Consider the following 26,714-nt stretch of genomic DNA (forward strand, 5'->3'; position numbering starts at 1 on the left):
CCATATTCACATATAATATTTACATTTAAGACTTTGCACATTTACTTGCATTTTTAACTAGCTTTCGATATTTCGTTAAGTTTTCGTTTAGGCATCGTCAAGTTGTTTTCGTTCATTTTCGTCTCTTTAAGTCATTCAAAAACTTTAAAAAGCTGCCTTCGAACAGCTCAACTCGTTGGCTTCGAGCAGCTAAACTAGTGACTGGCTGGCAATGTGCAATTCAGTTGCCAATTGGCTGCGTCTTTTTAAACAACGTGTTGCGGTTGCTTGTAAAACGAATCTGAAAACATAACGGTTACTGCTTGGAAGGATTACGCAGCGAAAACAAAAGAAACAACAAACGAAATAAAGAGCCAAGCCAATCGAACGTGAAGTTTAATTTAATTTGATTGCAAATTAATTACCATAATTTAAAAATGTGAGTGAAATTGAAGTTTGTATACAAAAGTGAAGATGTCGCAAAATATAAATAAACATAAAAATAATGTGTATTTTTGAATTCAAAATAATTGAATTGAAACTAAAAAGAAATATATATATTTATATATACATTTGTACATAAATAAAGAAAATTTAATTTCTATATATTATTATTTTTTAATAAATTACCTTTACTGAACTATAAATATATAATAATATATATTAATATATAATATTTATATAAATATAAAAAATTTAAATACAAATCTAATGAAAATTTGTAATTGAACTTATAAATAATATTGCTAAACCGCAAATAATTATATATACATATTTATAGATAAAAAAATTATGATAATTTTGATGAAGCCTAAAAATTAATAAAAATATACTTTTACAAAAATTGAAAAATAATATTACAAAAAAAAAAAAAATTAATTATGCTGAAAAAAAGGCTTTAAAATAATTTAGATATCAATAAATATTATTTAATAATTAAATAATATTTCATTCAATATAATTAATAACAATATATACACTGATACTAGTCCACTTAAAATATATGACATTCATTACATTTTTTTATTAATTGAATATTAAAAACACTACTTTTTACTTTTTAATGACAATTTCATAGTTCGCGCAAAAAAAAAAGACAACTGTTATTAAACCTTGTGAAATTCCCCTGCCATCAATTATTCAAGTGCCGTTCACCAACTAAATTCCCAAAAAACGTTTGCTAACACTCAATAAAAATTCAAAATATTTACGTATGTCCGCCAAAAGCAAAATAGTTGCAAGCAGGCAGCAATGATAGAAGAAAACAGCAAACAACAACAAATCCAACAAACAACAGCAACTTACAAAAACAACATGCTGCAAATAACAACAAACATTACAGCTGAAGGCGCAATGCAAATGACCATAAACAATTTGACCTATCTCAACAAGAAAAACAACAACAACAAGACAAACATTGGCAAGCTCTAAAATAACCAAACTATAAAAGTTGACAGTGGCTCATTTCACATAATTCAATTTAACGGTCACGTTTTCCTAACAATGCCAAATAAATTAATAAAGTTAATGGCAACATTTTGCGCTTTGCATTGTTATTGAAACTTTGGACTGTATTTTTTTTATTTTATTTTATTTTTTTTCTTATAAAAATGAAAATTTGAGAAAAATATAGAAAAGAGAAAAGTAGATCACATACAGAAACAAATACAGATAAAGATAAAGATAAAGATAAAGATAAAGATAAAGATAAAGATAAAAATACAGATACAGATACAGATACAGACACAGATACAGATACAGATACAGATACAGATACAGATACAGATACAGATACAGATACAGATACAGATACAGATACAGATACAGATACAGATACAGATACAGATACAGATACAGATACAGATACAGATACAGATACAGATACAGATACAGATACAGATACAGATACAGATACAGATACAGATACAGATACAGATACAGATACAGATACAGATACAGATACAGATACAGATACAGATACAGATACAGATACAGATACAGATACAGATACAGATACAGATACAGATACAGATACAGATACAGATACAGATACAGATACAGATACAGATACAGATACAGATACAGATACAGATACAGATACAGATACAGATACAGATACAGATACAGATACAGATACAGATACAGATACAGATACAGATACAGATACAGATACAGATACAGATACAGATACAGATACAGATACAGATACAGATACAGATACAGATACAGATACAGATACAGATACAGATACAGATACAGATACAGATACAGATACAGATACAGATACAGATACAGATACAGATACAGATACAGATACAGATACAGATACAGATACAGATACAGATACAGATACAGATACAGATACAGATACAGATACAGATACAGATACAGATACAGATACAGATACAGATACAGATACAGATACAGATACAGATACAGATACAGATACAGATACAGATACAGATACAGATACAGATGCAGATCGATGTTCTATTTGAAATTTTTAAATTACATATGTATAATATTTCGAAAACAAAAGCGTTCTATCTTCAACACATGCATATATAATTATGCATATGTATTATAATTCAACCTTATATACTTATCATTGCTCATCAATCATTTGACTTATGATTTTAAAAAATGTGAAATTTAATTTATTATATTTATAGCTGTACTATGCACACTGAAGATATATAAAGTAACATTATCAGTGTTTACTCTGACCTCTGATTTTTGTATAAAAGTAGGCATGGTAGTTATTAAACAAACTTCCCAATTACGCCATATAAAAGTAATATGTCATGTGCTCGACGTATTACAAGAACGGAATATTAATTTTGACCATAAATCGACAACGATTTCATGTTAAAGCAATTGACAAACTCAATTGTTTTGGGCAATAAATCGTGATTCTATTTACTGTGCGAGGTTGTCCGAAAAGTGAAAATCGATACAGTATTGAATAATTATAATTATCATCGTAATATTGCTAAGAGTGTATTATATAATAGGTATATATTTTAATATTCGATAAAGCTATTCAAACCAGCCTAAGCCATATTTTTATTTTATTTATATGTTTATAATTTTTTACACTTTCCCATGAATAAGTCTGCTCTGTAATGAGCCAAATCTGAACTGCGACATACAAAACTGCAATTCATATGCGGAAGTGAATCTTTTTGTAGTATTCATGAATGAGCTGTTCAAGTGACCTAGGAAGTTGACTAGCTCCAGTGAATAATAAGAAATTGCTTATATATGTTAACAAAGCTAAGAAGTCTTTATAATATTTCTGACAATCCGCTTCATTTAATTATTACTACTCATGATATATATGTATATAACTTCCCTTCATGTCACTGGCATCTGAGTTTCCATCTCAGATTCGCGCTTTTCATCGCCCTTGAACTAAATATCTGAACATATATTGCTGCATCTTTATTGATATTTGTGAGTTCTTTGGCTCTGAATGAAACGGCAAAGACCATTGAGAAAACTATTTACCCATGCGATTACTGACGATCGTCAGTCTAATGATCATCGCGCTTGTTGTCGCAGACATGGGCCCGACTCCTCAGTGGAAGCCCAACTGCGTTGCATGCACATGCGTCGACTGCATTATGCAATCCAACTTGGCAAACTCTGAGCGTCCCCCACAACATTTATTTTGATTTTTATTTTTAGTGTTTACAGGTTTTATTTAAACGTATTTTGTGTGTCATGTTATGTGCTCTGCCACGATCTGTGACTACGACTGTGACTGTGACTGCTAATCTGACTGTGACTGTGACTGGTACTCTGAGTATGACTGTGACTCTCACTTGGAACCTCGCACGTAGTCCGACTTGAAGACTCGGACTCTGTAACTTGGAAAAACAGTCCGAGTTTGTTTTTGTTAAATTTGATTGGGTCAATGGAATCCAATTGGCGTTGTCGTCGCTGCAGTTACACGCTTTTCGTTCATTCACAAAAATTTGGGTCACTTGGTTAATTGACAAAGATTGACGTATTGTTATTCTACGTGGTCCCCCCCCAAAAAAAAAAAAACTACACTCACATAAAACAACTTTTTTTATTGTCATCTATTCTTTTTGCATACAATGAGGAAATACAACTGGAAAATCACTGAAACTGAGAAATTGCAAATGCAAGTGCTGAGCCACTTGCGGGATCATTCGACAGTGAAAGGCCTTTCGAGAGGCCTTGAAACCCTATGTTATAGCTTAAAGATGCCGCTCTTAACACAGTTTGTTGTTGTATGGCAATTAATGGACTCGTAAAGTTATGCCAAAAAAATAAAGAGTGTAAAATTGTTCATCTCACACCTTTTAACAACTACAAGGTTACTTGGCGCTGTGATTTCATTCATGAAAATCGCTGTAATTGTTAATTAGCTAATAATTAACAATTGTTTACCATGCGTTAAGGAAAAAGCAAAAAGTGTAAAATTAATTAATAGCCTGCACTAGCCCTTAACTATGTTTATTTATATGTGTTGTTGTGGGTCTATGCGGGCCTTATAAATATGGGAGCGGTATTCCCTCGCTTTTGCTTTATTTAAATATTATTTGGTGAAAGCTAATTCGTGGCTATAATTATCTATTAATTATTTTTGAAGTACTTTAAATATTGTAAAAATATTTTCCAATTGAAAAACGAATTTCGATTAAAAGAAAAGATTTAATTTAATACTTAATTATATAGAAATTGATATTATTTCTCTATACGTATATATTTAAAAGAAGTGTGATATAATATATATTTATTATTAAAATTGCATACATCATATCTGAGCTGCAACTGCACCTGATTATGATCACGTAATCATATTACGCCTGCAACACTACGCAACGTAATTGACGAACGAGCGAGCGAGCGAATAAAGGGCACGCAGCAAGCAATGTGATGAATGCAGTATGCAATCTTGCCCCAAGTGGCAATATCAAGTCCAAAACTTACATCATCAGCGAGTGTCTGTGGCGCATCCAGTAGCAGGCGGCAGCGGCAGCGGCAGCGACAGCGCCGCATTGCCGGTTATCCAATTAAAACCACAGATACGAGATAGTTAGTTTGGCTGCAGCAAAAGTGGGCCGTCTACAAGTACAAAATTTTACTTTTTTTTCTCTCTCTCTCTCACACTTTTTTTTTCAATACGCACGCGACATCTAGGAAATGAGAGCCGTCATATGGACGACAACTCCTACCAGTATCTATATGTATGTATGTATATAGTTGCCAAGTCAGCTGACTACATAGAGGTAGTTGTCCAGTGTCGACTGTGAAAAGCGGTCCATTTGGGTTATTTAGGCGTGTTGCCAGCCTGGCCAAGCGTGCGTCTGGTTATGCTGCAAGGGGAATATAGGCAGCCACTCCTCGTAAGAGGGGGCCTGGGGAAAGGTGGAGCCCACGGAGCTCCACATGCGTGACAGGCGGAAACTTGTCATATCATATGCACGCCACAATTATGTAATGATCATAATAATAGTGTACATTCGCCTCTGCAATCATGTTACGCATCCAACTTGATCTTATACCCAACTCTTATACTCCGTTACGCAGGTGCCTACCCTACCGTCTGATCTATTTAACAATTCTGCTAATTGCCTTGGCTCAAGCACGTCCCCAGCGCAGCTTGCAACATATTGCGGTTGTGGAGAACGCCGCCTGGGAGCAGACACTGCCCCAACAATTACAGAATCCCTTTTATAAGACGCCGCGTGTCAGGGATGCTCTAGCCAGATCCAGTTGGTTTGGGCCCGGCGAGCAGGTGGTAAGTCGCTGTTTTTTTTTTTTTATATATATATATAAACATCTTATACTATTATTATTTTATCCTAGGTTTATGAACGCCAGGCAGAGAAAATACCGCGTATGGAAATCTATAATGTGCTCGCCCATGCCGGTCTAATACCATATCGCAAACATTTCTAAGCATTTGACTCTTATATATTATAAAACGAACAATATATCGAAAAATATATATTATGTATACATACAGTCATTAATTTTAGGCAACGAAAAGGAATTTGTTTTATTTTGGCGGAACTGAATAATTGAACTGATGGTGATTATGATGAAAGATAGTTTTTATATGCTCAAATCCTTAATTAGTTATACAATCACATTCATAAATATGTTGGTAGCCACACAACACATAAGTATATTTATATGTACAAAGATATGAAATGTAGAATGCAGTTTTTCGAAACTTACATCTTTACAATTTCAGCAAGCAGCTACACACACACACAAACAAATTTAGCTAATATATGTATATAGACAGGAAGTCCACGATTCTATACTCTTTCGAAAAAAAGCATAAAATCATGTGAAATTCTATATATAAACATGATAAACGCGCTTAAAACTGTGCACTACTCTTCTCTCAAAAGGGTGAAATTGAAGAGAGAGAGCGAGTGGAGAGTGAGTGAGCATAGAATAAATGTATAGTGCGTGATCTAGTGCGACCATCTGACCTCTCGCTCCATCACATTAAGCCTTGATGCTGATGGCTTCCGAAGCTCAAAAACGAGGGCAAGAGAGCAAGACGCACACGAGCAAACACAAATTTGACTGGGAGCTGCCGCAGATTATTCTGGAAGTGCCATAGTTGTATGTATTGTACTATTGATACCATAAAATAAAATAAAACTATTTATAGAATACAAAATTGGTTTGTAAAAATAACTGCATTTAGTTTATATTTTATAAAACACTCACGCATTATAGGTGTTTCGTTTGTATACAAAAAAATCAAGACAATTTGTTACAACAACTACAAGCGTCAGTGTACCTAGCTGAACTGTAAAATTAAGCGATCGGTTTGTCTCTATCTCCAAAATATGCAATAATTCTACAATTAAAACTCAAGCTGTACATCGTGCTGCGCAACGCGTTGCAGTCGCTCATCCAGTTTCAATTGCGTGTCCTCTTGACTGAGGCTCTCTTCCAGCGCCGCATTCTGCGCCAGCAACGCTTTGCGCATCTCCTCTGCCTGCTGCTCTTCTGCTAGCTCCTCCGCCTCCCTCTCTTCGTCTTCGTCTGCGTCTGCGTCATCCTCTGCATCGCTGCCTAGGTGCGAGAGCCCATTGCCATTCAATTTGCCATTGCTCAGAGTCTCTTCCATTACCGCTCTGTGTCTGGCTGCGCTGTCGGCAGGCGTTAGCAGCGATTTGATGAATTCGCCGCAGATCAGGCTCATCGCAGGCATCGTGTGGGCGGACAAATTGACCAGCTGTAATTGAGAAACGAAACGGAGAGAGAGAGCATTAATTGGCATTCACCTTGACAGAGTTCACTAAAAAGCACATAAAACTATAATAGTTGGATTAAATTTGTTTATATATTTTTTTTGTTACAGTTACTTGTCGTCACTTTGTTATTTTTTGGCGGGGCGATGCTCATTCAGATTATAGTTCAAGTTCACAGCGCTAAAATCACAATCTGAACCTCTTACACGAATTATGAAGTGTTGTGTTTCGTTTAATTTATGAGTTTGTCATTTGCTGTCAAGCTCAAGTATCTCTTATCTGCTAGCCTTCGCGCATGCGTCGCTGCTACCTTTCAATCAATTTTCACATTTATTTTGGCACTATATATGTGTATATTTTTAAATTATTATTTTGCCCAAACATTACTCATCAACTGCAAGCAATTAATTAACTAAGATTCTTCAGCCGGAAGAAGCGTCAAAGCAAAACCAATGTATGACTCAGTATCAGTAAAAAAGAATTCCATTTACATTCGCCAATCTCGACAAGCTCGACGAAACCAACTCAAACTAGTTCAAAAAAGCAACTGACTTAAATAAATTAGCTCAAATATATAGGCTACGCCAGCAAAGTGCATGCATGTACCCTAATTATGGCAATAACGAACAAATGCTGGCATAATAATTATTACAATGGATCAGCCCACGTGGCTGCGTCTCTGGGGAAATTACACTTGTTCAGAACGCATCATAAACTAGCCACAACTAATGCGCGAGACTATTGTATTGAACAGCATAATAAGCTTCAAAATGCGAAAAAGCACGCAACAACAACAAAATGCTGCTACGCATAAACAAAACAAATTGAATAACAAAAAGAGTCAGAGCGAACGTGGCATGACAGCGAAGACGAGAGACAAAGAGAGAGAGAGAGAGAGAGGTCCATGGAGTGGGCGTGCTTGCACTGGCAGTTGCACTCAATGCAGTGCTAAATATATATACAAACATGTATGTGTGTGTATGCGTGCATGTATAAAGTACGAAGCAAGGAGCATCAGAGAGAAACAATAACAAACCGAAGTTTATGAGCCGACACTTCGTGTGTTAGAATTATGAGAGCGCACCACGCACGAAGCTGGTCTTGTCGCTGCCGCTGCCGCTGCTTCTGCTGGCGATGCTGTAGCAGCGGAGCGGCGTATAAATTGCATTGAGCACCGACACCCGTTCAACATTGTGCCGCTGTACTTTGCACAAACAACAACTGTGGGAGCAGGTCTGCAAGCCCTGGGAGAGCGTGATTAAGGAAGCCTGGCAAACGGAAGCGCGTGCCGCAAAAGTTTACGGAAATACAATAACAGAAGTAAAAAAACAAAAAAAAAAAAACAACAACAACAGCACCACTTGACCCGCAGCTTGAAAAAAAGTTCAATTATTATTCAATTCAAAGAACAAATAAGAAAAGAAGTGCAGTTAAGTGAAGTCCATATATACCGATATGTGGCCCAACTTTTTCGGCGTTATTTCGCTGCTTTGCCTTGCATTATTCTGTGCCTGGGCACAAGCTGGACCAGTGCCAATTGTGAATGAGGTGAGTTTCGGGGCGTGCGGCGTTGTGTGGAGTACGAGTACGAAGAGAAGTAGGAAGTGCAAAAAAGTTGCAAGAAGCTAAGAACAAATTCTTAATTTTTTTTTTTTGCACTCTCTCTTTCTTGCTCTCATTTTGCTCTGTTCTTATAAGAGGAATTAAATACTTTTCCGGGGTACAATGTTGCAAGTGCAGCAGTTAATTAAAAGATTACTTTCTAATTGGCAATCAAAAGGCCGTGAACACGACTTGGGCGGCTGTTAATCAGCACGCCTAACTGTTTGTTATGATCAGAGAATATTCCATTTGCTTATATTATATAATATGCAGAGTGAAATTTCTTATCAATTTGTCTGACAAAAATCCGAGGTGTTTTCAAAAATCATTATAAATAAACAAAGTGATTAATTTATAGCCTATGACGAATGATCTTTGAGCGCGACTCAAAGTTAACTTTTTCAGTACCTTCACAGTTCTCTCAGCTATCCAAATTAGACCTACGGCAAGCTAATGTAGTTGCCATGCTGATATGATAATGCCAATTGAAAGGCATCCAGAAATAGACGATACAATCGCGCTTTTAACTTTTAAGAGAATGGCGTTATTATACTGAATTGAAATTATTCAAATTGAGTTCAAAATAGAAAACTGTAGACACTTGGTTGCCAGAAAAGCTACTACGCCACTGATCTGAACTGTAGCTCAAAAGCCAGAAAATGGATGAACTAAGAAAATAAAATACAGATCATAAAATATTTGTGCAAAAATAATTATGGATAATCAATCATTTCTATAAAATAAATCAAAAATCAAGAATGATGAATTTTAGAAGACATCAGACAATTGATAAAGACTCTACTAAAAAATAATTTTAACAAAAACCCATATTAAAATAACTTCATTAAAATTTTCGTACTACATAAACCTATTAAATTTTCAATATATTTTGTTGTAATCCTCCACATTAGCATCAACAACTCATGCCCAAGGTGCCCCAATGGCATTGTTTGCGTTACTTTAAGCACGATGTTCTGATGATGCGTCGCTGTCGACATTTGCGTGTTCCCACGGCGCCACGCCTTGGAGATACGCTCATACGCAAGAAGAAGAAATAGAGAGTGTGATGATCAGGTGACGATCACAGCAACAACAACAAGAATTGCACCCGACTGAACAACAAGACGAATTCCAATTACAAATAGAATTTCAACAGGATTTATAACAAGACCAAAAAGCTAAACCAAAAATAATAGATATAATAATTATACATTAATATACATTCACATATATAAACATATAAATATAAACATTTATTATGTTATATATATGTGTATTTACTCTAAACTAACCTTAAGTCTAACCACTTGTACTTCATAGCACGTAAGGTTTCAATAAAATAATGAGAAACCCAAGAAGGGCGAGATATACCCAACAGCTTCTTAACTACTATCAAAACTAAATTGAAAAGGAAATATTTCTGAATGATATTAGATTAATTTGATAAAATGGTGAGAAAAAAACAAAATATGTCGTGAAACTATTCTACACATATGTATATTTATATAAATACATATATAATATATATTATATATTGATATTAAAAATATATAATCGAAAGCTTTAACATTCTGTAAAATTTGATATTAGAGCGCATTGAAATAAAATCGGTCAAAGAAAGGTAAATGGAACTATTGGGAATTGAGCACACAAAAATATATTCCTACATTTATAAAACGGTCCTAGATCATTCGTCTCTTTTAAAAAAGATGGAAGAGAAAACGGAACAAATGGAAGTAGAGCCCTTTATAGACATTTTATAGTAATGCTGATATTAAACAAAAACCAATGTATTCACTTGTTAGAGAGAAAGTATAGTACTAAAATAGTGCAACCTTAAACAAGCATAGTCAAATCAAATTTTATAACTTCGATATAATCAAATTTTAAGGAACTTGCCAAAAAATAAAGGAAAACCTAATCAAAAATGTAATTTAATTGTTATTAATTTTGCAACTTCTATATCTGATAATAATTGCTATACCTTAGCCTGGGCAAATGTTGAGACTATCGAATAGAACCCTTATAACTAATCTTGATTGAGATTTAGAATGTTTCAGTCATTCTATATATTGTATTATATAATGATAAGTGAGCTTTATCAAAAAACTTACCGCATCCACTGAACTATGCACACTACGTCCCACAATCAGCGGTCCGCTAGTCTGAACATTTTCTCTGACTTCGTTGGACTTCTGGCTGGCAACGAAGCTGCCAAAGGTGGCGTATTGCAGCAGTTGATCCGCATCCGATGGCTGGGCGAAGGAAATGGGCGCCGGCGCATCGTCCATTGTGCCCTGACCGGGTGTGGCCAGATAGACAATCTCTTTTTTGTGCGTGAGCATATGCAGCGTGGATTGCGCCTGAAAGTCCACATTGATGGAGCTCTGCTTGGGCTGGCGACGCGGCAACCAGACCAGGCCATGCAGCTTGGGCAAATTGCTACGCTGATAGACGGGCAACGGCACATTTGGCTGGAAGACGTGCACTGTTGGAATGGACATGAAAAAGAGAGTGCATAGTATGAATCCTTGAATCCTTGATAGACAGCTGCAGTTACTCACATTCATCGTTGCGTGTGACGGCAGCTATCAGATTGGTGAGCGGATCGAAGGCCAATTGCCGCACGGAGAGCTTCAGGCCCGCTTGCAGACGGAGTGTCATTAGGTTCCAGATGAGCACACGCGACTCTGTGCAGACGGCCACCAGATGCGCCTGCGCGCCAGCTCCGAATTGCACATGCGAGATTTGGGCAACCGTCTGGAGTGGCGCTGCCTTTGTTGACAGCGACTTCTCTGACGTCGCTTCCCAGCGTTTTCGCTTCTTCGCAGACATTGGTTTGGCTGCCTTAGTGGTCTCATCCAGTTTCAGCACGCTGAAGAGGGGTAACAGTTCCTGCTTGACGACCTCTTCGTAGTTTTTCCGCCTGCCGCTGAGCCGTGTCAGCCGCAGTTTAGCCTTGAAGCGTTGTCGTGGCTGCAGCCGATGCAAACGCGCCTCTAACGTTAAGAGCCGTCGCTGCACCGCCATGGGATCCACCAGAAATTGTTGTAGATGCTCCTTGAGACGCTTATGGCATGCCTCGTGGACGGTGCATTTGATGCCGAAGCGACGCAACAGCTGCAGCTTCTGATGCAGTCCCAGCTCGGGCATTTGCATGATATGCTTGTACACAGACTCCTTGGGTATCTGTTCGCTGCTGGCCTTGGATTGACTGATCGGTGCACTGGACATCAGTTGGCGCGCCTGCTGCACCAGCTTCTGATCGTCGCTGTCGAGCAACGTTTGCAGCAGACTCCACAGCTTTTGCCGCTGCTGCGTGAGCTCTGTGCGCGTGCCATTCATGGGCATTGGCGCCAGACGCAGCTGTGCCTTGGCCACGACACCGTCATAGCCAGCCGATGTGCTCAGCGCGTGCAACAGTCGCAACGAGCGCGCATCATACAGCACCAGAGTACTGCCATAGCCTGCAGCCAGCAGTGAGCCATCCTGAGAGAAGCATATGGAGCCAAGCGCCTGCCGTTTGTAGCTCGCTTGAGCCGCACAGCTCCACATTTTGCCACGCTGGTAAATATTCTCCGAATTACCCAAAGTCCACAGTTTGATCACATTGTCTTGGCCAGCGCTGGCACAGCGCAAATTGTTCACCTGGAACTGATTGGAAAAGATGATGGCCTGGAAACCGTGCTCATGCGGCAGCTCTATATTTGTGTTCAGTTTGTAACTGCAAATGGAAGATACCAGATAATAATTGCTCGGGCTTATCTTAATTTCGATTTCAATTAGTTTACCATTGTAATTTTTCTTGGTATTGCCAAAATTTAAGTCGCAACTCCGGAAAGTTACGCTGATCATTATACTCCTCGCCCGTGACCATCCAATTTATGTTGAAGGCCGCCCGCGTGACGCACGTATTGTAGATGATGCGCTGCGCCTCCTGAGAGTTCACATTGTTGTCCACCACACGAAGCTGCCATAGAAGAATGTATAAAATTAATATTGAATTTAGTTAAAATACAAATTCCCTTACATTGTAGAGCATGCTCTTCGTATAGGCCGAGTAGAACTGCAAGTGTCCAATGCGTCCATTGAGCACCAGCGTATTGGTGCGTGGATTCAGACATAGGCCAATGGGAAACATGGTCTTGCCCGTCTTGTCGGGCAGCGCATATGTGAAATGCTGCAGCGTCGATTGCAGACTCCCCTCGCTGGGACTCACAAAGTGCAGAGCATTGTCATCAGTGCAGGCGAGCACATGCTCATTCCCGTCGCTGATCACAATGTGCCTGATAATGCTGGCCATGCGCGGCAGGAACTTTTTCTCATCCTGATTGCTCAGTGTCCACTTGACGAGCACCGCCTCATGGCCGGCGCTGTAGAAACTGATACCGGTGGGCGTAAACGCAATGCTCGTTACGGGCGTATTGTGCCAATGATGTTCGGTGCATTGTACACGCTCCTGATTGTTAAATTGCCGCCAGACGATGACCCTGCCCGATTCATCGCCCGTGGCTGCCGCCTCCTCGCAGGGACTCATGCGCACACATGTTATTGACCCCATATTTGTGTTCTTGAACCGCCAGAACTTCCACGTTGTATAGTCCAGGAAGTAGAGATAATAGCCCTGTGCTAGTATTATGTACTTAAAAGCGCCCTTGCCCACATCCACCAAGGGTGTCCGAACTCTGTAAAGAGAGAAAGCAACAGGTGAATATTAAAAAAATCAAAATAAATTTGATTTATTATGGCTATTTCTTTCCACTTATTTTTCTGTTGTTAATTGAACTTACTTTAATTTGAGGCCACATTGAATGTCAATGACGGCGCCTGTGTTTGTGTTGACCACATACCACAAAACCTGCTCGCCGCTCTTTCGCTTGGCCGTCACAATGGCGCACGCGGTGTCGCCTTCCTTGTACAGATTCAGCAGATTACACGTAAGTATTTGCAGACCTTCTGCACCCAGTTGTAGGTTCACATTCTTTTGCAGCACGCCGGTGCGCCAATGCCAGCGTAGCATTTGCCCTGTGCTGGTGCAGCCGAGCAGCAGTTCCGGCTGCTTCACATCGAGCTCGAGGCTTATCAGCGGCGCTGTTGCATCTGTTAGTTCACGTGTCAATTCACCTGTGCTGGTGACAAATACCTGCACTTTAAGGCCGCATCGCACAAAGACAAATCTAGGCAAATCATAAGGAAATTAAGTGTTTGCATTAATGCGACTTAAATGTGGTTTAAACTAACCTTCCCTGAGCAGAGAAAACGGGAGCATGTTCCACAATGTTGCCGCCCGCCAAATGCTGCAGCTCGAGTCTGTCCTCGTCATCGAAATTCATGGCTGTAACAACTCAGCAGCCTTTTGGAGCAGCTTTAACTGCTTATGAGCTTCAAAACAATTTAGTTTAAGCAATAATAACTTATTTTACACCAGGTATTTTCATACAAATTCACAAACCGCACGTGTAGCTGCTCTTTGCAGTGCTGCTAAACTCGGCGGCAACAACAGTGCTGTGAAACATGTATATGCAACGGAATGTGAAGCAGCCAACTTCGTTCGATAACAGCAATTGAGCGGGAAAATTTCGATCGTTTGAAATTATATAGCCATGGTTAGTCATTATGTTTAGCATTTAGCTCAATTGGTTAATTAATAAAAGCTGACAAATATGTATATAAATTGTGGGAAGTGAAAATGATGAATACAATGATACAATGAGAAAAGTGTGAGATTTATGTTTTCTATGGTGAGCAGACAAATCAAAAAGACGGGCTCGATAAACTGTAAGGGGTAACAAAATAAAAATTAATTTTTTCACATAATAACAACTTTAGTTTTTTTTATTTATTTAATTCCTATATTATTTAAATTTGCATAATGTAATTTTAAATTCTTAAATCCATCCCGCGCCGACTAATGATGTAAAATGTTGAACATTGCAGGCTGCATTATCGATTACCGATACTTTTGGTATTTTCCTGCTAGCACATTGCGGCCCACATCAGAATAAAATATTGTTCAATAAATGGATAAACTAATGGCCAGCACGAAGTAGGCGGTAGAAATAAAACCGCTGCCACGTGTCCGGATATATTTTAAGTGGACAAATCGAACTCACTATGGCGAAGAAAAGAGCAACTGTAACAGAAAGAGCCGTGAGAACGGAAAACATGTGCAAATGCAACGTAAACAACTTGCTGGCAAGTTGTGCGATGCCGTTAACGGTGCTGGTTTTGGCCTTATACTGCCTTCTGCCACTGGCGCAGGCGGAGCCTTTGAAAGTCGTTTATGCTGTGAATGCGGGCGGTGATGAGCATACGGATCAGAATGGCATACACTACGAGGCGGACCCGCTGAACGTGGGCATTTCGTCGGACTACGGCAAACATTTGCTCATGATTGGCCGTGTCCCAGAGCAGGACGAGGTGCTCTACCGCACAGAGCGCTATCATACCACCACATTTGGCTACGACTTTCCCGCCGATGGCGATGGCGACTATGCCCTGATTATGAAGTTCTGCGAAGTCTACTTTGATGCGCCCAATCGCAAAGTGTTCGATGTGCTGCTCAACCGCAAGCACACGGTGGTCAAGCAGCTGGACATATACAATCAGGTGGGACGTGGCTCGGCGCACGATGAAATCGTGTACTTTAAGATCATCAATGGGCGCATGCATTACGAGTATGAGGGTGAAATCGAGACGTCGGACGTGCGCAATGGTCGTCTGCGCCTGGACTTCATCAAGGGCGCACTCGACAATCCAAAGATCAATGCCTTTGCGCTCCTCAAGGGCGACGTCTCGCAATTGCCACGGCTCCACAAAACGGAGGCCAGCGAGCGCCGGGCCGAGCCAGAGGAGGAGAACAAGCCGCGTGCGACGCGTCCGCGCGATAATCAACAGCATCAGGAGCGCATTGTGCGCTATAATGACCGATCAAGTCAACGAGGCTACGACGAGGATGAGGATGAGGATGACTACGACGTGGAGGAGGGTGAAGCAGATGTACCGCAACGCCAGAACCAGGCGCACCACCAGCAGCAGTCCCAACAGCAGCAGCAACAGCAATCGACGCAGGGATCGAAGCGAACGCGCAGTGGTCCACGTCAGCCGAACCCGTATTCAATGGATGACTCCTCCATACTGATGCCCGTGTTCATAGCCATAGGGGCGTTCATACCGCTGCTATTTTGCCTGTGCAAGCTCTGATCCCCATGGGATCAATTCGTGTTGATTTTTGTGATTTTTATGAAAGACTTAATTATATAATTATCGTTTAGTTCATAGCGACGAAATTTAAAAGGTTTAATGTTTCTTTTTTCCCCGCCATATGCCAACGCACAAATCTCCCTCTCTCTCTCTTACTTTATATATAAATATTTATATAAAATTGTGTTCCTTTTTATGCATAATCAAATCGCTCGCCAGGCTCATTTACTTAAGCTCAATATTATTGACTTTTAAATTTTATCTCTCATATTAGGAACATATTTAATTCGCTTTAAACGAAATCAGTGAAAATAAACTTTGTTTGTTATCAACAAATTGTTTCGTCGACTTAATATTTAATTATAAATATAGACAAAGGTAGCGAAGCCTTTTTTTAATCAAAAAATATAATATATATTTGTATGTATGTATATGATTGAGATTACTGGCTCACTGAATTATTTGCTCAATCGGACTTGAAATATCTAAATTATTATTTATTTTTAGCTCTTCTTAACCTAGAAGTTTTTTATAGACAATAAATAAAGTTTATTTGTAAGATTCTGTATTTGTTCATTGTAAGCAAACTGCGTGTCAAATATTTAACTGGCAGATAAATAAACTGCTCTCCATATATGCACTTTTCCAATGATAATATAGAGTCCGCCCATATGGTCTGATTCAGCAGTTGTTTTTGTTGTTCAAATAAAATGATCTTTAATTATTTAGTTTTTAGCATATCGGTAAAAAAATGTTTTTGGTAGACACTGAAATATATTAAATGACTTTCACAAAATTGTTATTATTATTATGTTAATATAATACGCCAATTATTTAATTGATGAATAGAAGATTAATGTTTTTTTTTTTTTTTTTTTTTTTGTATTAGCAAGCTAAATAATTAAACATTTAAATATTTATCCATTTAGACAAATATTCTTCCGTATACTCAATGTATTTGAGTTTGCTTTAAATATTTATCCGGAAATTATTAATTCGGGATTCGCCTTTAGTTACTTTAAAATATATATGTATGTATATACATATATAACCTTACGTCAAAAATTTTACATTTTCAGCCAGTTTTTATACAGCAAAATAAATGTAGAATTGTTTCAGGTACTTAACATAAAATATGTATAGATACTCCGGTTTTACTTTTCCTACAAAAAATACTTGAAATTCTTCTTCAAATATTTAGCGTTAAGATTAACAGTGTGCCCTCTATAAATTGCAAATAAGCAAACAGGGCTCAAAGGTTACTCCCAAGAGTTGATTAAGCAAATGAAGGCATGTAACTGCATTTGCACTTGCCAACAATATTTTAGAGTTCAAGTTCACTGCATTTAATATCCACGGTCAAGCTGTAGACACACGATTACGTGTTTTCTCTATCCAGTATAAATGGCAGCTGGGGAACGTTGTTAACGTACGTAATTTGTATGCAAGTGGAGGGAACAGCATCGTGACATATTAAGAGAAACGCATTGAGCCAAGCATTATATATACATATATATTCGATAAACAAAAATTGATTGTAGAACTTTATTATGATAGATAAGCAAGGGATTTATAAAATTAGGACAGTTACCAATAGGCTGCTCGTATGTACAGGCTGGAAATAAAGCATTTCACATATTATTTAATCACGTATATATATATATTCATATATATTTTATAAAATGCTCTGTGGTCTCTAAAATGCATATACTACTAAGTGACTAACAATAAGACAAGCAGAAGAAAACAGACACACACGCGCTCAACACACGCACACTCGCACATCAAAATTGCACTTAACAAAGTTTTGGGTCAAATGCAAAACAGTCGCAAATGCGTTCTAAACAAAAATGCACAAATTGGCTATATACTAAATACATACATATCTATATATATACATATAATGAATATATGTACATATATATATACATATACATATATGGGAGTGCATAAATTGGGATGTGTGCATTAGTTGAAGAGGTTCTTACACATTAATTAACAGCATTAGGTTTGGATAAGGCAAAGAACCATAGAATCAAAATAAAAATAACCCTGTTAGGCGAGCAACTATTGCTGGCTCTTAAAATCTTATCTCATTGCGTTGCAGCTGCTCGTAGATGCTGGGCGTGAGCTGCTCGTAGCGTCCCTTTGACGTTTGGTAGTAGAGCTCATCCTTGACCACATTGGGATCGTAGCCCTCCTTCTGCAGATCCACCTTGCGCAGCTTGAACGTGCCCGTCAGATCTACCTTGGTGAGCAGTCGCAGTATCTGGGGACGCGCATAGGCGGGCAGCACTTTGGCAAGATTTACAGCAAACACATCCAGATCGAGTTCGCGCTGCGGATCGTAGATGGCAGCCATGCCGGCACGTCCCTCGGTATGCGGTATAGTGACGCCATACACCACGGTGTCCTTGTAGCCAGCCACGTTGCTGACCTGCGCCTCCACCTCGCTGGTGGACACATTTTCACCCTTCCAGCGGAATGTGTCGCCCGTGCGATCCTTGAAGTACAAATATCCTTTCTCATCGGCGACTAACAAATCGCCGGACAGAAACGCCATATCACCATGCTTGAACACGTCCTTGACGATCTTCTTGGCCGATGCCTTGGCATCGACATAGCCCAGGAATTCGCGCGACGGATTGCCTTTGACGATTTTGCCAATGAAGACGCCGGGCTCGTTGGGCTCGCACAGTTCGCAGAGACCATCCTTGTTGCGTATGGGCTCACCCGTATCGGGATCAGCGCGTATAATGGAGATCGGATAAACCTTGGGCAAGATGCGCGACACAAAGCCAATGGCGCCCACAGTGTTGTCATGATTCATAATGTTCGCATTGCCCTCGGTGGCGCCATAGAATTCGCCCACTTTGGCAATGTTGAAGCGCTCCACAAATTGAGGCCAAATCTGGGGACGCAAACCGTTGCCAAACATCAAACGCACACGATGCGCACGATCGTATTCGGATGGCTTCGTGGCCAGAATATAGCGGGCCATTTCACCAATATATTGACCAATCTGTGGGGATAGATATTGTCAGATCTCGCCAGCTGATAGAGAGAATGAATACATCACTTACAGTAGCATTGAACTTGGCGCAGTCAGCAAAGTAGTTGGTGGCCGAGAACTTCTTGCGTATGGCGACCGTGGAGCCAAAGACCACAGCCTGACCCATGCACATGATGCCTCCAGCGGTGTGGTACAACGGCAAAGGCGTGTAGAACGTATCATCTTCCTTGAAGCCCATGGTATAGTGAATGCCGGCGGCAATGAACAAATAACTGCGAGGAGAGGAAGAGATTTCTATTAATGTGAATTATTCAAAAATGAAAATAAATATATCTCGAGTATTCTAGTTTGGATAGTTATGCTATAAATAAATTATTGAATTAAATTCTATAATAATAATCGCTTTAAAAATCACAATTATATACTTAATATTTATCTAAAGACGGCAAAGCATAAGGTCTTGCTCAGTTTTCACTTTGTATTTGATCTAGAGAACAATTGAATGGAAATTAGGCATTTATAGGCACTTTGTATATTGCAAATTCTATTTTTAAAAAGTCATATATGCATGTAGATATAAATATCAATTGAATATCAAGTGTCTATATATATGGCATTCAATTACAGACTTGCACGAATGCATTTGAACAGTTAGAAAACGGAACGATTAGTCTATATGAAAGCAATCGAATGAGTTGAATTGACTAAAATTGAATACCTTCAAGAGGTGTAAAAACCCATTGATAAATAACTAACAAACGTTACTTGTGAGTAGTCTGAAGTAAATACTAGATTGTTGCCAATTTTAGCTATCTTGCTTACCGGGAATGCGAGATGACAGCTGCCTTGGGCAAGCCCGTGGTGCCCGACGTATAGATATAGACGAGTTTGTCGTGGTGGCCCATCTGCGTCTTGCCGGGCTTGGCCACACTGGCTGCGGTGAGCAGCGTATTCAGATTCTTGGCCTGCTTGATAGCATCGGATTGAGTGTTGTTATTCTCGTTGTTGAACTGGAAAAGGGCCAAGTCGGCTGGCAGATCTTTGGTAATATCGGCAACGGCCTCGACGAAATCCTCGCCATAGATCAGGGCATTGCAGTGGGCCACCGTGATGCTGTGCAGCAGCGATGGGCCACGCAGATTCGTATTGATCAGCGGCGTAATGATGCCAATCTTGGACAGACCCAGCCAGGTGGCCACATACTCGGCCCGGTTCTCCAGCAGCAGGCCGACCACATTGCCCTTCTGGTAGCCCTGCGCCTGCAGCACGTTGGCCACACGGTTCGCGTGCTCGTTGACCTGACGGAAGGTCCACCGCTGTGTGTCGCTAATGACGGCAAACTTGTCGGGATGCGCCTGCACATTCTCCTCGAAGACATCGGCCACGGTGTTGTTGAGGCGCTCACGGCGTTTCGTGTAACGCAACAGCTTTCCATAGGCCCAAAGAGCGCTAAAGAAGTAAAAGAGTAAAAATAAACACGATTAACGTTAAGTTGTCATAAAAAAAAATAGTGTATGTGCGTGTGTGTATGGGTATTATCAATCGATCTACTGGAACTGCGTGTTTTATGGCTCGATTGTGAAAATGAACCAAAATAGCTCAAGCGTGCCCAGATAAGGCGTAAAGTGCATATAGCCATGGCCCACAACTGCGGAGGGATGGGCAGCGGCGCTATTGCCATTAAATGTACCTGTGAAATCAGTTTGCAGCGTTTTCAAATTGAATAATCAGGTAAATGCTTCATTCATTCCAGAGCGAAAGTTTATGGCTATGAATTTGATAACTAGTTGGAATTTAAGTAAATTTTATGTGTGAATTCGAAGAAGAAAATGGTTTAATTTCCTATGTAAAATATATATATATATATATATATATATATATATATATATATATATATATATATATATATATATATATATATATATATATATATATATATATATATATAAATTTATGAATATACTATGTCAAATATATACTAGTTTAATTTAATTCCTAATAATTGAATAACTGATTAATAATCATGCAAATGTGATCCGCTGAGAATTAAACTCATTATTTATATATCTTAGAAAATTTGGCAATTTATATAAATATTTACAAGCTTCAACTGCAAACAAATATTATTAAATATTTATTAAATGATATATGCGAATTATACTATATGTAGTATCTAAAACATTTTCAAACTTATATACATCATATACACTGATGTGATATATATCCAATAATAGTCTGATTCCTATTAGATTAACAATATTCCATTCTTATCATTTGACTCTTCTCGAATAAAAGCCATTTAAGTGCAGTCTGCAATGAACAACTTGATTCTATTATACTACTATCATATATTATACACAAATATATGCGAACATATTAATTTAACTAAACTATCACATACTATATCAAATATATTATTAAGTAAAGAACTATCCATGGAATTCACTCGATTACGAGATTGTTATGCGCAAGTGTTCTAATTATCATTGTGTAGATATCAATTTATACCTGATATGCACTTTATCGATTTGATATGGGTTTACTGTTACTTATAAGCTTAACATATTTATCTTCTATGCGAGTATGGATAAACAGATAAATATTGCACAAAACCAATATACTCTTTTCATTACTTGATCGTGTAGAAAAACACAAAATCTGATACAGACCGCAAAAGATATTCGAGCTGACACGCATTGTAATTAAAGAATATGCTGAACGGATAGTTTTTGTGGTAGATATGAATATCATTTCGATATATACGTATGTATCTATATATTTTTGTAGTATTCATATATATGTATTAAGTATTTTTTAGTATCATGTAGTATAGCTATATATATTGTAGTATATTAGTATTGATTTCTTTTTAGCATTTTCTTATATACAATATACAACTGAAAATATAGTACGTTAGTATTGATGATCTATAATAAAAGAGACTAAACTGAAAAAAAAAACCCAACAAACCAGTTGAATGAATTCTGTGAAGCAAAACAACTATCTGGTATTAATTATATATGAAATTGTTAAAAATAGTTTTAATAAGAGTTACCAATTAAAGCACAACTGAATTTATTTCTATCTTATATATAAATCACTCAGTGTAGATCAAAGTCTTCTTTTAGAATCTGAATTCAAACTAGAATTAACTAACATTATTTCAAGTAAATCATATGCCTTAAATAAATATTCTATATTTATAACTAGATGATACATATATAATCTTAAAATTTTTAGCAAATATATATTATAGAAACAAGCAAAATAAATATAAAGTTTTCAGCTCTTTTCATTAATTTTGAACACTTGACTAACTTTAGTCAACTCTTCTAACTTGAAAGTGTTTTATTAGACCCAAGTGTAGAAAGTAAACAAATGTTATTTTAAGGAAAGTTTGAGTGGGCAATAATTCATATATATATATTTATATATATATTTATATATATATATATATATATATATGAAGCATAACGGAAAGTTAACGAGCGTTATCTATTACCCCGTTGGCAATAATCGCCCCCCGCTGGGTACTCAGCTCTATATCTGTACGATCCAGAATCTAGCTTAGTATTTCTATCGATCTATAGACCTTTTGCACCGCACTCGAATTTGCTTTGCACTTGAGCGTACTTTGCACTCAGCGGAAAGTGTAGCATAGCTGATAAGATAGCTGACTTAAGCAATTGCTCGGATTAGTTCCCCCATGTCGTTGTGCTGAAAATTAATTCAGCTTTGTAATTATAATGCCAGAGGCCTTCTCTGGGTGTCAATTCAGGCGATAAACTGCCAATTGGCATGCTTATGCATAGAGCTTTATATGTGTATGTGCAGATATATTATGTTTCTGTGCACTTTTAGCCAACTCGAGATCACGTATGAGTTGAGTAAGGTCATCAAGAAACAACTTGCAGCAACTAACCGATCTTAAGAATTTTGTTCATTAACTCGAAATTCGTTTGACCTTGCTGAAACTTGATCTTACGTATTGTTGTTGTCTTTTTGGCATTAAAACGAATTTTAGCAACTTTTTTTCGACTCTGATTCTCAATGCCAAGCAATCGGCGTAATAATATATCATGGAGATCTATAAAATTATGGTTTTCAAAACAGCCGATTGAAAGCTGAGTAGTTGATAAAGATAATATGGGGCCGCAGTTGTATTTTAAAAACACATTTCATTCATGTTTTACTTTACGGTTTGATGGTCATTAGGGAATTTGATATTATAAATTATGATAGCACATATAGCTAAAAGATATACACAGCTGTTTTTGCATACAGTTGCATTGTCAGCTCTATTTATCATTTACAAATCAAGTTTCAAAGCAAAAATATAATTGAATTGTCAAGATTTTATGTTAAGACTTAAGAACCGAAAATCTAATATAACTGAAATAGACTTTCAAGATGCCTTTCTAAAATGCATAATTAAATATAATTAAAGTATATTCCACGATATTTTTTTTTACGCGAAACAAACATATGTGAAAAACTAAAAGCCTGATTTGAGATCTGAGAACAAGCGTTCTAAGTTTATTGCAGTTTAGTTTTTTTTTTTTTTTTTTGTAATGAGCAACTTTTCATCTACCACATTTCCTAACATATATATATAGTATCTCATAATTCATACATCCTACAACTAATCGTTTCAAATGCTACCAATTCGTAAAGCTTTTTGATTGAATCTAGTTCCTAAATAATAATAATACGATCTTTCTAGCAAACCTTGTGTATTTTGTTTCTGTTTTGGTAAATTATCTTACGATGCCCCCTAGAGAGTACATGTCGTATATCATATATGTGTATGTATCCATTCTCCGCTATTTCCTATCAACCACATCAGACTACGTGTCACATGCAAAGTATCCCGTAGATCAGCGCCCTCTCTGCCAGCACATCGGACATTTATAATTTTGATTTGCATTGCATACCTCGAGCTCTAGCTCGAGCTCAACGCCAAGCGGCGGCAACCCTAGGCTGAGCGCTGGTCTACCAATATGTGTTACTTCCGTAAATTTTAATTGAATTCAAATGAAGACAGAGGGCGAGAGAGCAAAAAAACAATAATAAAACCGCCAAAGTAAGTTGTTTGACGACGTTTTCAAGAACAGTTCGTGCGACGCTGACGGCGACGTCGACGTTGTTAACTGTGCCAGTGGCTACAGCTCTGCTTCTTCCGTCTAGCTTAAAGAGAGCGCGAGAGACATAAGAAAAAACAAGTAAGAAAGCTCTAGTCGAGACTGCTCGACTAGGAGATACCCTGAACCCTCTAATCTGATATTCTAATCATTATGCACTTCTTTTATGTACACATACATACACATGCATTCACACGCACGCATAAGCCTGCGCTCTGCTAACTGCGCAGTAAGCAGCGACTGCGCTTGGGCTGCGCTGCAGTGTGAGCAATATTATGAGAATTTATTTGTCGAATAATTTCTTTTGTAAACATATGATCTTAATGAAACTTTCAGAGTGTAATCATATGGTAAATATGTGTGTACATTCCAAAGCACAAGTCTCTAGTACTTGAAATGCGTTTTTTACAAATTGGGGGAGAAGGGGGCGTGGTATCCAAAATCTGTAAATTACAAAATCTTTGTATCGATTAACTTTATATACAACACAAATTTGAAGACTCCAGGTCTAAAAATGCTCAAGTTAGGCTACAAAAACAAAATCAATTTTTCGATTATTCTCGATAAAAAAGTTATCGGACGATTTATCGAAAAAATAAAGCAAACTCGTACTGCGTATGGTACACACGAGTATGCATGCCAAATTTCAGCTCTCTAGCTCTTATAACTTCTGAGATCGACGCACTCATACGGACGGACGGACGGACGGACGGACGGACGGACGGACGGACGGACGGACGGACGGACGGACGGACAGACGGACAGGGCTATATCGACTCAGCTCGTCACGCTGATCAAGAATATATATACTTTGTGGGGTCTGCCACGCCTCCTTCTGCCCGTTACATACTTTTTCACAAAACCATTATACCCTGATTTCCCATTTTCAATGGGTTCAGGGTATAAAAATTAGTATGCGCTGCAGAAACTCTTCACGTATTATCGCATGGATTGGACAGCCGCTCAATGGTGTATGAAAAGTGAATTTGATTTTCGAAGTTTGTTTTGGTTTGTGTATTTTTTTTTTTTTTTTTTTTTTATCCACCTAGTGGCACTGTTCGCAACGACCTTGAACCTGAAGAAGTCAATGACTGGTAATAAAAAAATATAGGAACTACGATAAAAATAAATGCGTAACTGATAACTCAATTGGATGACACATTCTGGCATATGCTTTTGTTTATATGGCGCCATTAAATATAGCCATGTATATGCTATGATAGTATTTTGTGAAAATGGTGGAAAAGAGAAAACTTCAGCTGTAGCTTTTCACACATCTATGAATAGTGGCTGCGGCTGCTGCAGACAGTCGACCCCAATAGAAGGCAAAAACGAGTTTTCCATTTCTTTTTTTTTTTTTGCCGTTTTACTTGTTATGCGCTTTCGGGTACAATGGGCAAAGTATACGACGATCTGTTTGTGGTTGAATAGCGAATACAAAGGAGAGCGGATCGAGGAGCAGAGAGAGGGAGAGATGATTGTCAAATGGATTTATAAAAGAATACGTAAATTGTATTGAAATGCACACCACTTGCGGTATTGTAAACGAATCAAAACATTATGGCGCACACCACACCACACACAGACGCACACACACAATCTGACCACACATACACGAAACTCACGTTAAATCTCGTTTGGCTGTTGCTCCCGCGATGTAGAACCAGCGCCAAGACCTTGTCAGCAGCAAAGCGATGATCGCAGCAAGTAACGCAAAAAACCAGCCCATTGTATTCAGTGTATAGACGACACAGGCGACTGTCAAAGCGAATGCGACCGTCGCGCAAAAATAGCGAAATATGACTAAAAATCGTTCGCGTCGTTGGCGCTTGCGTTGCTGCAGTGATCGATAGCTTAGCGATAACGACTGCCGATGTTGATGATCAGCTGTGTTGGTAGCGCTACGCAACTGTTGAGCATTAAAGTTACCAGATTATATAAAAAGCACAAAATGAAAATTGTATTACTATTTTAAATACTTACATTCGTGCTATAGAGCGCACAATTATCAATATTGATAACCACGTTGCGAGTCACATCATTGTCCAATAAAGTGTTATGCTGTAGGAAATATTGCATAACTTATTTTTACTTTTGTATTGTTTATTCAAATAATAAACGCGCCATTTTAAGCAAAGCTTTCGACTAGTTAGCTTTTGAAAGCTTCAATTGTTAGCAACCGCAGTTATTGACTTTTGCATTAACTTGCATATAAAGTTTACAGTCATTAACAAACAACTGCAATACCAATACTTACAGTTAGTTCGCGCCTTTGTGGAATGCTGTCGCAATTGTTATAACGCAAGCGTTGATAACGAGTCTCATTACGTTGTCACAAGAATCCATTGAACATATAGAACGGTAAAAATTGTCGACGAAAGCGTACAACTTTGCGAAATAACATTTCTCTACGTTTACCGGGCTGTATGGGTAAACCCCTCGTCAAGCTACTCTAAAAACACTTCTGAAAGCGACTCAAGCAATTTGTTTTGTTTTGTAACAATTTTCGATGTTTGCGAT

General features: G+C 38.1%; 5 protein-coding genes across 6 annotated transcripts; 3 read left to right on the forward strand and 2 right to left on the reverse strand.

Annotated features, from left to right (window-relative positions):
- Positions 1 to 75: 75 nt before the first annotated feature.
- Positions 76 to 8,578, forward strand: LOC108609615 (uncharacterized). 2 transcript variants are annotated; one of them, XM_018001336.2, is made up of 3 exons: positions 76 to 418; positions 5,545 to 5,755; positions 5,824 to 8,578. In XM_018001336.2, coding segments are annotated over exons 1-3 (306 nt in total). In that variant the 5' UTR covers positions 76 to 416; the 3' UTR covers positions 5,917 to 8,578. The 2 variants fall into 2 exon arrangements, with proteins under 2 accessions (XP_017856825.1, XP_089321928.1); XM_089465802.1 differs by lacking the exon at positions 76 to 418 and having other exon boundaries at positions 4,669 to 5,755.
- l(2)05287 (WD repeat-containing protein l(2)05287) lies at positions 6,656 to 14,347 on the reverse strand. Its single transcript, XM_018003698.2, has 7 exons — positions 14,079 to 14,347; positions 13,628 to 14,014; positions 12,868 to 13,522; positions 12,629 to 12,807; positions 11,402 to 12,561; positions 10,952 to 11,325; positions 6,656 to 7,219 (listed from the first exon to the last, which is right to left on the reverse strand). Exons 1-7 carry the CDS (start codon positions 14,168 to 14,170, stop codon positions 6,845 to 6,847), a joined length of 3,222 nt encoding a protein of 1,073 aa, XP_017859187.1. The 5' UTR covers positions 14,171 to 14,347; the 3' UTR covers positions 6,656 to 6,844.
- LOC108611199 (uncharacterized) lies at positions 8,417 to 10,207 on the forward strand. The gene is made up of 2 exons (XM_018003706.2): positions 8,417 to 8,783; positions 9,749 to 10,207. The coding sequence occupies exons 1-2, from the start codon at positions 8,691 to 8,693 to the stop codon at positions 9,893 to 9,895; spliced, it is 240 nt and encodes a 79-aa protein (XP_017859195.1). The 5' UTR covers positions 8,417 to 8,690; the 3' UTR covers positions 9,896 to 10,207.
- Positions 14,348 to 14,798: 451 nt separating the features above from the next.
- LOC108611198 (malectin) lies at positions 14,799 to 16,376 on the forward strand. The gene has a single exon (XM_018003705.2). It carries the CDS (start codon positions 14,952 to 14,954, stop codon positions 16,038 to 16,040), a length of 1,089 nt encoding a protein of 362 aa, XP_017859194.1. The 5' UTR covers positions 14,799 to 14,951; the 3' UTR covers positions 16,041 to 16,376.
- A 1,180-nt stretch (positions 16,377 to 17,556) lies between these two features.
- On the reverse strand, positions 17,557 to 26,604 carry Fatp1 (Fatty acid transport protein 1). The gene is made up of 6 exons (XM_018003700.2): positions 26,452 to 26,604; positions 26,178 to 26,255; positions 25,820 to 26,103; positions 19,876 to 20,502; positions 19,124 to 19,325; positions 17,557 to 19,062 (listed from the first exon to the last, which is right to left on the reverse strand). Exons 3-6 carry the CDS (start codon positions 25,921 to 25,923, stop codon positions 18,121 to 18,123), a joined length of 1,875 nt encoding a protein of 624 aa, XP_017859189.1. The 5' UTR covers positions 25,924 to 26,103; positions 26,178 to 26,255; positions 26,452 to 26,604; the 3' UTR covers positions 17,557 to 18,120.
- Positions 26,605 to 26,714: the final 110 nt, after the last annotated feature.

Source organism: Drosophila arizonae, chromosome 3, assembly GCF_054131065.1.
Source record: "Drosophila arizonae isolate 15081-1271.41 chromosome 3, UAZ_ARI_1.0, whole genome shotgun sequence".
NCBI classification, from domain to species: domain Eukaryota; kingdom Metazoa; phylum Arthropoda; class Insecta; order Diptera; family Drosophilidae; genus Drosophila; species Drosophila arizonae.

What these genes read in the sequence shown, in the direction of transcription:
- LOC108611199 (XM_018003706.2), top strand. Translation starts at nt 8,691, where the DNA reads ATGTGGCCCAACTTTTTCGGCGTTATTTCGCTGCTTTGCCTTGCATTA. An exon ending in CAGTGCCAATTGTGAATGAG is followed by an intron (nt 8,784 to 9,748) that starts GTGAGTTTCGGG and finishes CCTCCACATTAG; the next exon opens with CATCAACAACTCATGCCCAA.
- LOC108611198 (XM_018003705.2), top strand. Translation starts at nt 14,952, where the DNA reads ATGGCGAAGAAAAGAGCAACTGTAACAGAAAGAGCCGTGAGAACGGAA.
- Fatp1 (XM_018003700.2), bottom strand. Translation starts at nt 25,923, where the DNA reads ATGGGCTGGTTTTTTGCGTTACTTGCTGCGATCATCGCTTTGCTGCTG. An exon ending in ACAGCCAAACGAGATTTAAC is followed by an intron (nt 20,503 to 25,819) that starts GTGAGTTTCGTG and finishes TTACTTCTTTAG; the next exon opens with CGCTCTTTGGGCCTATGGAA. An exon ending in GCGCCAAGTTCAATGCTACT is followed by an intron (nt 19,063 to 19,123) that starts GTAAGTGATGTA and finishes CTATCCCCACAG; the next exon opens with ATTGGTCAATATATTGGTGA.
- LOC108609615 (XM_089465802.1), top strand. Translation starts at nt 5,492, where the DNA reads ATGTTACGCATCCAACTTGATCTTATACCCAACTCTTATACTCCGTTA. An exon ending in TTGGGCCCGGCGAGCAGGTG is followed by an intron (nt 5,756 to 5,823) that starts GTAAGTCGCTGT and finishes ATTTTATCCTAG; the next exon opens with GTTTATGAACGCCAGGCAGA.